General features: G+C 39.9%; 1 protein-coding gene across 1 annotated transcript in view; it reads right to left on the bottom strand.

Annotated features, from left to right (window-relative positions):
- Nucleotides 1-12,722, bottom strand: part of LOC109932547 (dual 3',5'-cyclic-AMP and -GMP phosphodiesterase 11A-like) — a 293,291-nt gene that overhangs the window by 143,773 nt on the left and 136,796 nt on the right. Inside the window, exon 4 of the mRNA XM_048599206.1 lies at nt 7,021-7,110. Within this exon, the coding sequence (XP_048455163.1) occupies nt 7,021-7,110 (90 nt within the window). The remainder of the gene's footprint in view (nt 1-7,020; nt 7,111-12,722) is intronic.

Here is a 12,722-nt window from a genome sequence, read left to right as displayed (position 1 = left end):
GAACTTGTAGGGTCTTACAGCCATTTGGCAATCTGACATGCAACACAGTGCTCATGTTGCTAAGGCACAAACACAGAGGAGTGGCAGGGTCTCCATGGAGCAAGGGCCTGCTGACCTATCTTAGGATGACAATATCTGTCCTCCCAACATTGCAACTCTGTCAGTGCTCTTGATGTTACCTGTAAGTCAGTCAGCCCAGACCAAGATGACAGAGACCAGAGCTGAACTCTTGATTACATGGGCACATAGCATATAGTAGACCACAGTAAAGCCTGCTATCCTGGTGAAATTACATGCCTGCTTTATCTTGTTCCTTCTGGAAAGAGAGAACTCAATATATTCCCCTCTCTTTGCTTACAGACTGTCAGTGACTTAGGTTTTATGTAAGTGGTAATAGGACTTGCTTTGGGAGTCCTTCCTGCTGATGAAAGGATGTTCAGCTTTATGAGGTAAAGAGAGGGTGTAAGCTGGAGCATTTAAATTGAAAGGGCCTCCATCACAGTTAGATTAGTGTAGGATACCAATAAGCATCACAGTGTGCCTAATCCCAAGCAAACACTCCAGTGCCCAGTCTAACCTATGCAAAATAGTATCTAATGCTGCCTGCACTAGAAGTGTGTGTTAGTGGCTCAGATGCTATTTTACACTAAAGCAATATTCTCAATGACAAAACTCTCCATGTTCTGCAATTGAATTATGCAACCAGTTTCTTCATTACTTCATCCATGATATTACAAGCTTTAGTAGATCTACAGTGATATTACGCAACGATGGACTGCTACCTTGGTTTGTGTCTTTAAAGCCTATTGTTTTAAACAAGATGACCCGGGTAACTTAAGTTATTTGAGATGGTAAATCTCATCAGATAACAGGTTCAATTTTGTGCGAGTCTTAAGGTCCAAGTTTATTTCTTTAAGATTATTTTACATGTGTAACAAAATGACATTTGGAGTAAGTAACCGATGCAAGATTTCTTTTTATGTTCTATTCATGAATCCCCTGTGTCATGGCTGATGATGAGTCAGACCACGTAACATTTTAATTATTACATCACATTACTAGGTAATTTATTTTTTAAAGGGCAGTAACTGGAATTCAACTTGCAGGTATTGAAATTGTTATGACTTATGAAATGAAAGAGAACAGAGGAAATTCATTTTCTTGGCTTTTGCTTATGTTAAGAATGTTGGCACAGATGTTTATTTACCATTTGAAGCTTTGGACAACTCAAAAAGGGCAACAAGCTGGAATGAAATTGTTTCTGTTGAGATTGGTGCTATTAGTTATTTAATTTAAATATAACAGCAGCATTGAGTTATTTATTTTGAAATTAGTAACATTATTTATGAAAGGGCAACAATGTGAGGGGCAGCATGGTGGCTCAGTGGTTAGCATGGCTGCCTCACAGCACAGGGACCCAGGTTCGATTCCAGCTTCAGGCGACTGTCTGTGTGGAGTTTGCATGTTCTCCCCATGTCTGCATGTGTTTTCTCCAGTTTCCTCCCACAGTCCAAAGATGTGCAGGTTAGGTGGACTGGCCATGCTAAATTGCCCATAGTGTTCAGGGACATGTAGATTAGGTGGGTTATAGGGGAATGGGTCTGGGTGGGATGCTGTGAGGTTTGGTGTGGACTTGTTGGGCCAAAGGGCCTGTGTCCACATTGTATGGATTCTATGATGATCAATGCAAATGGAATCTATGCTTAATGAGGAGAAAGTGTAAACTTTTCCATTAATATCAGACTGGGCCTTGTGTCTGTGGCAAAGCAATGATCTTGGAGAAAGCTGTGCAAACAAATCCAGCAATCTCCGTGATTTCACCTTTCCTGATGGTAACTTGAACCTAAGAAAGTTTCCTATTCTCACATCTGTAGAGTACAATTTTGAAGCAGTCAACGAATGAACAAAGACTTACATTGTTCGAATCTCTGTAAAAACTACAAAGTTACATCTGGTTGAGTAAGTTTGTGACTGGGTTTGAAACAGCATAATCATTGTAACTAATTCTAAAACATCCTCACTTGAGAAGGTCTCCCCATGTCCAGTGACAATACTGTTAACAAGCAAGGTAAAGAACCAATCACAATGAACTATTCTCACAATCAACAAGGCAGGAGTTTAAATGTAGGGAATTCCTGTATTTTCAATTACATTTTAAGAATGCAATAAAAGTAGTAATTGCATTTTTTGTCATAATGGAGAAATTTGACATTCCACAAATATAAAAATAGTTCCCCAGGTCCAGTGAAGTCTTTTTTAGAATTATTTACAAAATGATTATGCTGTTTCAAACGCAGTCACAACTTATTCAACCAAGTGTAACTTCTTTGTGGTTTTTACAGACAGACTAACAATGCAAAAAGTCTTTGTCCATTTGTTGATCTGCTTCAAAATTTGTACTCTACAGATGTAAGAATAGGAAACATTCACACTCTACCCTCTAGAGAGCATGATATCACTGACAGAAATCTTTGGGTCTCTGCTTAATTCTGCATGTTTGCAAATTCTCAAAGTTGATGTCAATTGCCATGGACATGCCATAGTGGATGCTACAGTATTTTTAAACATTATTCATAGGATATGAGGATTTCTGGCGAGACCAGCATGTTTTGCCCATCCCTAATTGCCCAAAGGGCAGTGGACATTGCTGAGAGTCTGGCGTTATATGTCAGCCAGACCAGGTAAGGATTGCAGTTTCCGTCCCTAAAGGACATTAGTGAACCAGATGGGTTTTTTGAAAAAATTGACAATGGTTTTGTAATCATTATTAAATTCTTAACTCCAGATTCTTATTGAATTGTAATTCTACCATCTGCCTCAGCAGGATTTGAACTTAGGTCTTAAGGACATTACCTGGGTCTCTGGATTAATAGGTCTAGTGACAATACCACTGGGCCATTGCCTCCCTGGTTTTACCATCTTTATCACTGTAAAACCCATGCCAATACATTCAAAATGGACTGAGTCAGTAGAAAGTGTGGCACTCAAATAGAGGCCAGCAGTGTTAGTTATTTTCTTGTAGCAGCTGGAAGCCAAGGTTTCAACGGAAACTGCAAAGTGGATGAAATAGTGTAACACTGCATGGAGAAGCAGAGGCCATAAAAGACCCAGCAATAAAATAGATATTTCAGGCATTACTATCAGCATCTTACAGTGCTTTATATAGTAACTTAAAAAAATCCTAACACTTCAGAGCCAATACTGAAAATAGACATAACTAGAAGAAAAACCCAAGAAAGGGCAGCATGGTGGTTCAGTGGTTAGCACTGCTGCCTCACAGCACCAGGGACCTGGGTTTGATTCCAGCCCTCGGGTGACTGCCTGCATGGAGTTTGCACATTCTCCCCACGTCTGCGTGGGTTTCTTCCAGGTGATCCAGCTTCCCTCCACAGTCTAAAGATGACCAGGCTAGGTGGATTGGCCGTGCTAAGTTGAGGGATGTATAGATTAGGTGCGGGACGGGTCTGGGTGGAATGCTCTGAGGGTCATTTGGACTTGTTGGGCCAAAGGACCTGTTTCGACACTGTAGGGATCATTCTACGATCTATGAAATGTAATACCTTCTGGATCTGAGCTAAACTTCCATGATATTGCACATAGTGTATCAGAAGTTACACTGAGAAGCAAAAGTTATCACACAATATCCTTTAGGCATTCCAACTTTTGATTATCCATTCCTCCCCACTTCCAATCAATGTTGATTTGGTAATATTTTACTTTTAAACTGATAGACAAATTGCAGTGACATTTACATTTACAGAAGCTGTGGGCTATGTCATTCTTTAATAATATTATCGATAAGTTCCTTTCAGTTTCCATCGTTCCAGGAAGAATCAATGTTGTTCTCTTAGCTTTGCCAACAGTCACACAATTGGTATGAACTCTTTAGTATTACACACAATTCGAGTATTGTGCTCTTGGACCTTACACGTTTACATAAAGACAATGCGGGCTGTATTTTCCCTCCAGCACTGGGAAACAGAAATCAGAATTAATTTAGGGTCCTGAACCCACCTCTGGGAGGGATGACGGAGACAATCACTCAATAGGACTTTTATAGGTTTAATGCTGGCATGAAGGCTGTTCCCCTGTTTGATTCAAGGTCCCAAGTGAGCACTTGAAACCAGAGGGCCAATCAAAGACCTTCCAGCCTGAGAGGAACTGCATAATGCAATAGAAGGTAAATCAGACAGAGAACAATTCAACATGGAGGCAGACGAAATGGAACTAGCTGAGTTGGCACCATGGTCAGCATAGACCAGTTTGGGCTGAAGGGCCTGTTTCCATGTTGCATTACTCTACAACTCTACACTCGCCAACCTTTTTTAAATCATTTATTAAAAAGGGGAATGAGCAGCTGACCAGGCCAGCAGGGGATGCAGATAGAGAGTGAGAATTTCTACTTGGAGACATATGGCTGCTCTCCTAGACAGAGGGGGCGTCTATAGTCCTGTGTGAACCACTGGGCTCCCAGTCTGCAGCCAGGTATTTGCTTCCAGGCACAAAAACTGACTTTTTCAATAAGGAACTTGGAGTCTGAGTTCATTTACTTGGACACAATTAGACCCTTAGCTAGCCTAATCAACTACCTGCCGCATAAGGCCTGATATTGCTGCTGCTGGTTCCAACCCAGCCACCACTAATCTGATCCAGAATGGAACTGGTCAATGGAGCTAACTTTAGGCCCCATTTGTCTCTTGACTCCAGCCTGGTGGTGAATTGGCAGGATGAGGTGAGGTGCGGGGGGTTGGGGGAGGGGTGGAACCTGAAATTCCACACCTAATATTCCATTTGCTTTTGTAATTTCCACAACATGCAAGCAATAAAGTGTCAATATCTGATCATCTAGCTTACAAAAATCTCTCTCCTCTGATACCTTATTTCATGCTGAAACCCTCAATATAGTGCATTACTTTACATTATCCTAAGTGTATCTCAATTTTCAATATAATTTGTAAATTAATTAACCAGTTAAGGTGCAACTGTGCATCTCAGGAAACACACCTCACATTGGAAGATTCTGACTCCTTACAAAAATCTGTTTTCCATACTGCTTAGTCTGTTTTTCAAATTTTCATTAAAACCATCAAAAAATATCATGATTTCATTCGGAAGTTCCACTGGTCCTATTTTCATAATTAGATTGACTTCCTCTTCTCTAATTAATATATTATGATGTCTATTACTTTTTGTCAGACCTGAACAGGTTTCCTTGTAGATATAAGAGGGTGGCACAGTAGCTCAGTGGTTAGCACTGCTGCCTCACAGCGCTGGGCACCTTGGTTTGATTCCATCCCCAGGCAACTGACTGTGTGGAGTTTGCATGTTCTCCCCGTGTCTGTCTGGGTTTCCTACAGGTGTTCTAATTTCCTCCCATGGTCCAAAGATGTGCAGGCTTGGTGGATTAACCGTGGGGAAAAATGCAGGGTTATAGGGAGAGGGTAGGGGGTTGGGTCTGAGTGGAATGCTCTTTAGAGGGCCGAACATCCCGCTTCCACACTATAGGAATTCTATGATTCTATAAATAGTCGATCGAAAATGTTATTAAATGTTTTCAGAAATTCCAAGATGCATGATAATTTCCATCTTATTCTCAGCTGCATATTTTGTGAAATCCTTAAATAATTCTGTTAAACTTATGAGACATTTCTTTTTTGATGAATGTATTTGATTTTATTCATTGCCACCCTCTTGCTGTATTCTCTTGAATTCCTCCCTTTATAAATGATTCCAGAATCTTCCTCATGGTACCAGGCTAGTAGGTTTCGAAACTGAAAATTTATCTTTATGCTCTACCATTTCTGAATGAAGCAATGGGCATCCTGTGAAATTTTCAAAGGCAGGTTCGAATGGTGTCAGATGGTGCAGTGCTGTGTATTAAAACAACAGTATTTCAGCAGGGGCGTTGTTTCAGTGACCCCACCCTGTTGTGTGGATGCAGTCTGCAAAGGGCAAGCACCTCTCTAGAGGGACAGTCATTGCCAACTCAATATTGTTTCCAGATGAAGCTAAGTGTTGCTCAAGAATGGGGGATTAGTGTTTCTGCTTCCTCTCAACTGTAAGAATTATTGGATGTCATAAGACCTACATTGGGGGCTGACAAGGAAAAAAAGGGAGGGATTTCACATTCTTCCTTAGATAAAATAACTTAAAGAAAATAATGACCTCGTTCTTACCAGTCAGCAGCAATTATGGGCACATTGCCATGACCCACAAGATTTTGCGGGTTAGTGAACGTGTGCACGTGGTTGAATGATTATGTAGCTGAGGTGGGTAGGAGTGGTGAGCTGGGTAAGGTGGGTAAGTGGACAGTTAGGTAGATGGCTGGATGAGGTGGGTAGTGAGTGGGTGGCTAGATGGATTCAGTGGGTGATTAGGTAGATGGTAAGGTGGATAAGTGGGTGAGGTGGATCTGGGTAGGTGAAGTGGGCAACAGGGTGAGGCAGACAATGTGGGTAAATATGTAAGGTTGGCAGGTGTTTGAGGGGTCAAGGGGTAGTTAGACAGGATTAGTCAGCTGGTTAGAGGGTAGTTGAGTGGCAATCAGAGAGTGATCAGGGTAATTGGGTTGCATCACGGGTATAGCTGCGTAGTCATGGGTTAATTGGGTGGTCGGTGGGGAGGGTGATTGTGGTAGCTTGGGTGTAGTGGAGTCAGGTTGGGGACAGTCAGGTAATGGGCGGGTAGTCGGATGGTTGGGGGAGGGTAGTCTGATGGTTGCGGGAGGGTAGCTGAGCGGTCCTAGACAGCAGTGAATCAGCTTCTCAGAAGTATAAACTTTGAAGTTATTTCCCACATATGTCCGCATATTAGTATTTCTACAGGCTTTTGACACATATGTCCCAGTGCTTCTCATCTCCAGCAATCCAGAGACCAGAAAACTTGTGCCATTATTTCCAGCCTCATTCAATTAAATGGGTTTTGATTTGGGACATGCAGTCGGCAACGCTCGAGTTGTGGAAAAACTGTGTGGAATGAATAGTCAGATGCAAGCCCCTTTAGTGCACCCTCTTTACTTACCCTGCTCCTATCATACTCCTTTCGGGAAGCAGCAAACAACTGAGCATTTGAAATTGCAATTCCGCAAAATGGGAGGTACATCCCCAGCACCTGGACAAAAAAAAAATGTAAAATGTTGGCCATTTAATACAACTGTCTGTTTATCAAAGATCCAATTGCAAATCACACAGAATACTTGACCATGAGGTTCTGGTTATTTAATAATAGGAGTCATGTCATAGAAAGAACAATTCCAACTACATTGGGCAACTCCTTATTGTGAGATTTACAGCCAGCTGTACATAGTAAATATTACATCTAATTGGAAAACTGAAAATTACATGGAAATTAACTTGAAGAAGTGGTCCCACAGACACAAAGAATTGGCTGTAGTTTGAGAACATTTAGAGCAAATTTATTTTGTTCTCACAAACTGCTCGATTGAGGGACAAATGCCGTTTGAGCATTTTACTTTTGTTTTCACTGGAAAGAGCTGATAATGGAGAAAGTGGGAGTATGATCCTTGGGGAGGTGTGATTTCATCTCAAACATGAGAATGAGTCCTTATAACTGTCTCTAAATTGAAAATTATTATTGGAATTCAAATTATTCTTAATGTCAGGCAATTGCTTAAATTGTTCTTGTAGAATTGAGAGAGTAAAAGTGCTGCTCCCATGACCTCTCAGACAGAGCACACTGCTGTGGAGGTGGATGGGATAATCCAGACAAAAACATTCAGGCTGATATGGACTTTTCTTCCTTACTCTGGAGGACTGTAACTTCCTTCCATGACTACATCCAAAAACAAAATTAAACAGTGTTGTTAAATATGTTGCTATTTCTCAAAGCTATCAATCAGTTTCTTTCCAAAGTACCAACTGACTCATAATTGGTAAACATCTCTGGGGGTATATTCCATATATCCAACATCCTGTGAAGGGAGAATAATTTCTATTATCTTTAATCTTTCTCATGTCTTATATAACCTAATAATTGCAGGCTTACACAACCACTTACAGATTAAAAGCATACAGTTTGAAACAATGTCCTTCCAAAAGACAGACTATTACAAAACAACGTATTAATTTCTGAAATTACATTCAAAGTGATGTTTCTTTTACCTCAATCAAAACCTTTTAAGGCAGAAGCCGCAAGATCTGAAGATAATTTTCTGCTTTGTATCATTCAGTTCAAACTTATTTGTTTACAATGTTTGGACTTGAGCATTGCTAACACAAAGATACATTTTGCTGAAGTTTTTCATCCTACACTCATCAGGACAATTCACAAAAATGCTAATTTAAGGGGAAAAACCAACATCTATACTGTATGAGAGGAGAATGCAGATTGGTTGGCAAGTGGAATTTGATTTGTAGAGGCATTGCCATGGAGAACGCCATAGTTAATGATGATTGAAAGTTAACTGCCAGGCTTTGTTTAAATTTTAAACCAGGCAAGTTGACTTCATTTGGTCAAGGCATTGTCCTAATTAATGAGCCATAAAATGGTTATCTGTTTTGTTGAGTTGAAACAGGCACAGAGCATCTACAGGCTTTCCTACATATCTGCGGGGATTCCTTTCCTGAGAACCCCTGCAAATGATGAAATTTGAGAGTGCAGAGCTCATTTAAAAGTAAATTAAAAATAGGTGAAAAATTGCAGATACATGAGTTTTGCCCACAATGTTGAATTTTTTGATAGTTATTGTTTAGCGCAGATAGGTGAATTCGTGATTCATGATTTAATGGATACCAAGGATTTACTGTATATATTCCTTCTGGCTTCAAAGAATGGGAACCTGTGTACTAATATATTTATATTCCAGTGCATGCAACTACACCACACTTTGAGCCTGACTGATAATCCTAAAATAATTTTGAGCATAATTGGTTGCGTACTCAGGATTATTTGTCAAATTATGAAAACACACCTAATGTTGAACACTGTATTGCGGCTTTTGCAAGCATACACTAGTTGGCTGGCTGGTTTATTGTGAACACCCAAAAGGATAGGCTGTTTGATATGATTTCCTAGCCTTTGAGATGTATGGCCTACACAGCTGATGCTGAAATTCATTTTCTACATTATTCATTTACATGATAGGCAGAATATCTTTTGGCTTAACAGCAGCATCGTATTAGCGGCAAACACCATTCGCATTGCTACTGCACAATAGCAGCCTGAAACAGCTGTTGCTCAACATTTTGAAACACCTCAAAACTTCAGGGTTAATTCAGGCACATTTCAAGACCAAAAAGGTTGGCCTTATATCCATTCATGATTTTGCATGATAGAAAGTGTGAAATCCTCCGATCAGGATAGCCACCATCACACAGGATTGCTTTGATCTACCCTATTTCAAGGTGGTTCACTGTCAATTCACTTAGGCCCTATTTAGGACATTGCCAATAAGGCTAATTCTTTAGTATGTGGGACCGAGGGAATGCCATTGTGTATAAAAGGTAAATGTAAAGTCACCTTAGTCTTACTGGACCACAGGGCTCTCATTAGAGAGAAATAATTGGTGGTCATTTAAATGTGGGTCACCACACCTCAGGCTAGGGAAGAGGTTGAGGAGGAGAGTCCTTCATTGTAACATCAGCTGTTGTAGGAATTGAATCCATGCTGTTGGCCCATTACACTGCATTGTAAACCAGACACCCAGCCAATTAAGCTGATCACTCAGCCCCAGGATATCACTGCAGGAGTTCCTTCGGGTAGTGTCCTGGCCCAATCCATCTTCAGCTGTTTTATCGTAAAAGGTCAGAATAAGTAAAAACCATAACACTTACCCATGTTACTCAACATAGTGACATAGCATACAGAGGAAGTATAAAAATACTGAGTTTCAAACATAATCATGTGAATTAATGTCTTGATTTTCATACTGTTCCTGTTGGACATTCATTATCATTTAGCCATGTGTTTTTTGTGCCTTAGCACAAGATCGAAAGTGGGAATATTTGTTGAAGATTGCCCAGTGTTTAGCTCCATTCACAATTCCTCAGATATTGAAGCAGATTGTGTCATCATGCTCAGGGCCTGGACAATATCCATGCTTGGGCTAATAATGAACAAATGTCATTTGTGCCACACTAAGTGGCAATTAATGATCACCTTCAAACTAAAGAGAGTATATTTACCTCTCCTTGACAATCATCAGCATTGCCATCACTGAATGCCTTACTATTAACAGCTTGAAGGTCGCCATTGATCAGACATGTAAGGATCTAGGCTACCAGCGCACAAGAGCAGATGAGGAGCTGGGAATTCTGCAACAACCATCTGACTTTGACACCTAAAAGACATACCACTATCGACAAGGTACAAACAGGAGTGTGACTGAATAATCTTCTCCTTTTGTCTGGATGATTGCAGCTCAGACACCACTTGAGAAGCTCAAGACCATCCAGCACAAAGCTTGACCGTCATCCCGTCCACCACAAGAAACATTCACTTCCTCCATCACCAGAGCTCATTGACAGCAGTGTATACCAGCAACAGGAGATGCTGCAGTAACTCACCAAAGTTTCTTCAACATCATCTTCCAAACCTGTCAATTTGATCACCTGGAAAGACAAGGGCAGAGGATGCATAGGACAAAGACCAGCTGCATGTTCCTCTCCAAATCACACTCCATGCTGCCTGGAACTAAATCACTTTTCCTTCACTGTCCTTGGTAAATAACATGTAACTGCCTTGTTAACCACATTGTAGGTCTATCAGCAACATATGCTCTGTATTTCAAGAAAGCAGTTCACCATCGTCCTCTCAAGGTCAGTTAGGGCTGGACAATAAATCCTGGCCATACCAGCAATGCCCACAATTGCAAATGAATAATTTCTCTATAAAAGCACCCTATTTTACTGCTATTAAATGTATTTTTACACTATTACTTTTAAATAATAATGGCACGTTAAAGCATCTTGTTATTATCATTTCAAAAAAAATGTTTTATACCATCCACATGTTTGAGTTTAAACTTGTTTTAATTGTTGGGAGAAATGGATAAAGAACCTAAGGAAGAGAAATGCACAGAAAACAAACGATAGAGAATGTTCAACAGGGCTTGAAAACAAGGGCATTAAACTACATTATGGTTAGAAAGTCAGCATTTTCACATTTCCTTTAAACACTATGGTATGTAACATGAGTAAGTGTTATGGTTTATTTTATTGAAAATTATATTTTAATTGGAAAGGCAATGATGCAAAGTAAATGACTAACTGATTGAGGACGGACTTAAAGATTGAGGAAACCTTAAGAAAGCTGATATATATTTGGCGGTATCTTAGAAGTAATTAATAATATAGAATGATGTCAAATTTCATACTGTGAATTTTTAACCTAATTAACTTCAAACAGTTACAGAAGCAAGAAGCTTCATGGATGTTTTGTCTGCAATTAGTTAGCTTTTTCTATCAATAAGTTAGCCAGTATTTAGATATTTTTAATCAAACTATTCAGAAATGTTATAGCATACCTCTGAAGCAGGTAGGACTTGAACCTTGGTCTACTGGATCAGAGGCAGGGAAATTACCACTGTGCTATAAGAGCCTAGATATGCTTGTAAAAATTCTGCACCATGTTATTTTGAAGTTAAACAAGTTTTCCGTAAGCTGGTCTGACTAAACATCTTATCTTCACCAGACAACCTTAAAGAATAGATTGAATTCTGATATTGGCATGAACGCAAGTCATTTAACTTATGTTTTGTTATTGTCACTCATTTAGCTTCATTTGTAGACTGTGACTGAATGCGGGTATAGAGATAATTGGATTCCAGTCTTATTCTTTGGTCTGTGTAAGAGGTCACCTCTAACATGGGATGGCAAAATTAGGTGCCTATTTTATAGTTGCTATGGGACCATGTCACAACTAAAGTGCATTCATTGGGCATAAATCTACTCCAAATTATGCTCTGTCGACTTGATGAAAACATCACAACATATGCAGTTTATTTCTATTCAAAAAATAGAGAGCGAATAGATCGTGACATGAATCAACAATGCAAGTTGGAATTTATAGCAGCTGTGCCATTTTGGAGCTCATCTCTCAAGTCAGCACATTCTTATAACCTCATACAGTTGAACATACATAAAGCAAAAGGAAGGGTCTCTCACCATTGTTACTTAAAGGGATCATCAGCTACTTGCAAGCTAGTTTGCTTTTTGATGTTTTCTGGCTTTGGCACAGTTTTAGAAGTGTTAGGGAGGGGCTCTCATGGTGCATTGGGAATGTCCTACACATTAGGCCCAGGTTCAAGTCCCGCATTCAAGTCCCACCTGCTCCAGAGATGTATAACGGTAATAACATCTCTGAACACTTTATTAGAGAGGTTAGAGTGATGCTTTGGTAATGTCACTACCTCTGTGCCAAAAGACCACCCTGCACCGCCCAGCTCTAGAGGTGTGTCATAACCAGAACAGGTTGATTAAAAATATTAAGACCAACTTAAGGACCAGATATCTTCATATAATGTCTTTCACTAAACATTGGATACAAGTCATCAGCCAAGTTCTATTTATTGAGGGCTCTTGCAGCACAGTAGTAATGTGTAGGTCAGGAAAGTCCAGGTTCTTGTCTTACCAGCCCTGGATTTGTGTCTTAACAAGTTGATTAAAAGTATTTGCTAACAATAAATATCTGTAATACTGACAGTACGATCTTGTGATTCAGTGGTTACATCTCCTTCCTCTAGGAAGACATTCAGCTTCAAGGCT

The sequence above is a fragment of the Rhincodon typus genome, chromosome 7, assembly GCF_021869965.1.
Source record: "Rhincodon typus isolate 14 chromosome 7, sRhiTyp1.1, whole genome shotgun sequence".
In the NCBI taxonomy this organism is placed as follows: domain Eukaryota; kingdom Metazoa; phylum Chordata; class Chondrichthyes; order Orectolobiformes; family Rhincodontidae; genus Rhincodon; species Rhincodon typus.
Note: the sequence above shows the minus strand (reverse complement) of the source record. Positions and strands in the feature narration are given on the sequence as shown.